The sequence below is a fragment of the Castanea sativa genome, chromosome 12, assembly GCF_040712315.1.
Source record: "Castanea sativa cultivar Marrone di Chiusa Pesio chromosome 12, ASM4071231v1".
Taxonomy (NCBI): Eukaryota; Viridiplantae; Streptophyta; class Magnoliopsida; order Fagales; family Fagaceae; genus Castanea; species Castanea sativa.
Genome location: NC_134024.1, coordinates 19,547,011 through 19,549,946, shown reverse-complemented (window position 1 = coordinate 19,549,946; position 2,936 = coordinate 19,547,011). Strand labels below are relative to the sequence as shown.

At 33.3% G+C, this 2,936-nt stretch overlaps 1 protein-coding gene across 1 annotated transcript; it reads right to left on the bottom strand.

Moving 5' to 3' along the window:
* Nucleotides 1-704: 704 nt before the first annotated feature.
* LOC142618551 (protein RGF1 INDUCIBLE TRANSCRIPTION FACTOR 1-like) lies at nt 705-2,936 on the bottom strand. Its single transcript, XM_075791500.1, has 4 exons — nt 2,717-2,936; nt 2,392-2,598; nt 1,829-2,044; nt 705-1,317 (listed from the first exon to the last, which is right to left on the bottom strand). The coding sequence occupies exons 1-4, from the start codon at nt 2,717-2,719 to the stop codon at nt 1,093-1,095; spliced, it is 651 nt and encodes a 216-aa protein (XP_075647615.1). The 5' UTR covers nt 2,720-2,936; the 3' UTR covers nt 705-1,092.

Sequence of the window (2,936 nt, the reverse complement as noted above, 5' to 3'; positions counted from 1 at the left end):
AACACTGAGTATTTTTTTTTATTTGATAAATACACACACATAGGGTAAGTGGGATGACTCCACCCTTATTCTAAGTAACTTTGTACTAACTTTTTTTTTTTTATACTTCTCTAAAAAAAAAAAAAAAAAAAAAACTTTTTTTTAATATACAACTGCTATAACTCCAAAAAAGTCATTACTTGATGATGCCAAATTTATGTATTTGTAACTTAAAAGTTCTTGCTGCCTTGTGCAAAACGTGCGCAGAACTTTGAAATAGCAATAATTTCTCTGTACTTGTTCCCTAGTAAATATCAAGGTTTTTTATTTTATTTTAATAGGAATTATCAAAGTTATTTAAAAGTTGAAGGTGTTAGCTAGATACCATGAAACCAAACTTGGGAACTTCCTAGTTCCAAGATTCTTGAACTATGAATGAGTACTCCTGCTACCCTATCACAAGCACTATTGAAAAAAATAAAATAAAAGAATGGAAGGAACAAAAAAAAAAACACTTCTAAATCAGCATGATTCAACTCAGAGACAAATGTTTCACGCGCTTTCTGTTGTGCATCTTTTCTCAGCAGACCAAACATGCATTCTAGAAGCTACACACAGACAAACACACTCACAAAAGAGCAAAGCTTCACAATTCCCAAGAGAGAATGTTATAGTAATAATAGCACAATCCTTGTTTACCAAAAAAAAAAAAAAAAGCACAATCCTTAATATCAAAACCCCTATGGCATTTTATTCATTGATTTTTCACAGTACAAACTCTATCTACAAACTTGTATATACATTTAATATCAAAACACCTGTAGATCATGAAACTATTCCTTACTATCTATATTCCCCATGTAATCCATCATTTTTTTTTTTTTTCTTTTAAAGCCCATTATTATTTTAACATTATTGTTGCCTATACAGCATAGAGATTTGTTTTTTCAACACCGGCCTCCCATGTATAAGGCTCAGATGTTACAGTAACTTTGTAATTAACATAAAAAAGACATTGCTAAAACTACCACTTTAAGAGGCAGCAGTGACACATTTGTGGTGTTTTGAGAGAGGTATATTGGTAAGTAATTTAAAAAGCCCTATTTGTCTTTCTTAGTATTCTATAATAAGGCCTCCCATTGGAGATCTATGTGGAACTCCCTTCCTCCTCTTGGCAGTTCTGTAATTCACCGTTGGAGGTGGTGTTGATGGTGAAAAACTTTGAATTCTGCTTTTAACATATCCATTGCTAATGCCATTCAATGATCCTTCAGTGTCTGACCCATCTGTGTCCATGCACATTTTCCTTTTACGGAAATTCTTTGATGTCCCTTCAACCTGAAAAATTTACAAATAGAAATAATCATCACTCACTGATTCACATTCATTTCCTACCAAAAACCAAAAAAACTGAATAAATTAATGCCATTTTAATGTATTTGTAACGTATGTTATAGTTATATAGAGCAATTTTAGAGATTTCCCTTACAAATTTTAACCAAACAACGAAACGAAATCACCAAAAATTAGTTAAAAGTTTTGTAACTGAATTAATACCTTCCCATGTATAAAATGTTTGAAAATCTAAGGAAAAAAGTTTGAATTGTAGGGTTAATAGCATATTATAATTATCTCTAAAAAAATCACTAAAAATTGAAAACAAAACAAAATAGAAGAAAAAGAAAAACCCATTTTGATTTTTTGGAAGAAAAAATAATTTAGATATAAAATTAATGGTTGGAAATTGGAGTAAAACGCATGAAGTAAATACAAAAAGTGACTTCTAAAACCCTCCAAAAGAACAAAAAGAAAGAGTGTAGTGGTAATTGTGTTTCAACTTAAACAGTACCTTGCAACCAAGTGAGCAGAAACTGAAGGAATCAAGGAGGCTACGCTCACAGACTTGGCAGGTATTGGTGACACCTTTACCAGGCCTAGGCTGAGGCCTTTCATTCAAGAACACAATTCTGGCACTATTTATTATGTATGTCTGCACGCCTGTAATGTCCAAGTATTTCTGAATCTCAGACACCCTTATCACATCATGATAGGATGACCTCCTTATCTACAAACAAAACCCATCACAAAAATTTTAGCAAATACACAACACAAGTGACAAGTCTTTAAAAAAAAATGAAAATACCCAAAATAAAACTTACAAGTCAGAAGAGAGAGAGAGAGAGAGCTAGTTAGTAGAGGACTATAGAGGCCTCAGTTCCAAAAAATCATGTCATTGTTAGAATCGAAAAATGACCATGTGATTAATTTTGAAGGCTATGAATTATAGCTAGACTTTTTGACAATGTAGTGTGTTGGATTATAATTTCACCATGTTTAGCTACTTCAAGACCCCATCTTTAACAAAACTATGAATCAGTTGCAGAATCTCAAAACACAAACAAAGAAACAAACCTGAATAGCGCGATGGTCTCTATGAGAGCCCAGACAAAGAGAACAAAGGGCACCATTCATGCAGTCCAAGCAATACATATTGCATTCACTCTTGTGAGAATCAGCGTGAACTTTGCATTGAACAAAGAATCTAGTTTGGAGAAGTGGCCGAAGCCATAGTGGCCACTTGTTATTTTCTACACCATCATCATCATCTAAACCTCCTCCCTATAGTCAAAAAACCAAACAAAATATACATTAAAACAACAACAACAACAAAAGAGAAATACCCATCAATCATAAATGTGAGAATTAAGTGTATTCATGATGTGAGGGCTAAGCTAACCATGATTCTTCTGCTTTTGGGGTTGATTTCTCTTATGGTGAGTTTTTGATCATCATCTACAGCCAGTTTTGGAGGGTAGAAAAAGATGAAAGAAAAAGAGAACTTTTTTTTGTTGCAATACTTTTTTCTTGAGAGAGAGAGAGAAAGAGGAGAGAGAAAAGAGAGGTGGGGTAGTACTTTTGTAATGGTGGGTGGTGGATGGGGTGGGAAGGATGGGTTA

Coding starts and splice junctions, on each gene's coding strand:
- LOC142618551 (XM_075791500.1), bottom strand. Junction 2,045..2,391: donor GAGACCATCGCGCTATTCAG/GTTTGTTTCTTT, acceptor TTTTGTTTGTAG/ATAAGGAGGTCATCCTATCA. Junction 1,318..1,828: donor TCTGCTCACTTGGTTGCAAG/GTACTGTTTAAG, acceptor TAAATTTTTCAG/GTTGAAGGGACATCAAAGAA.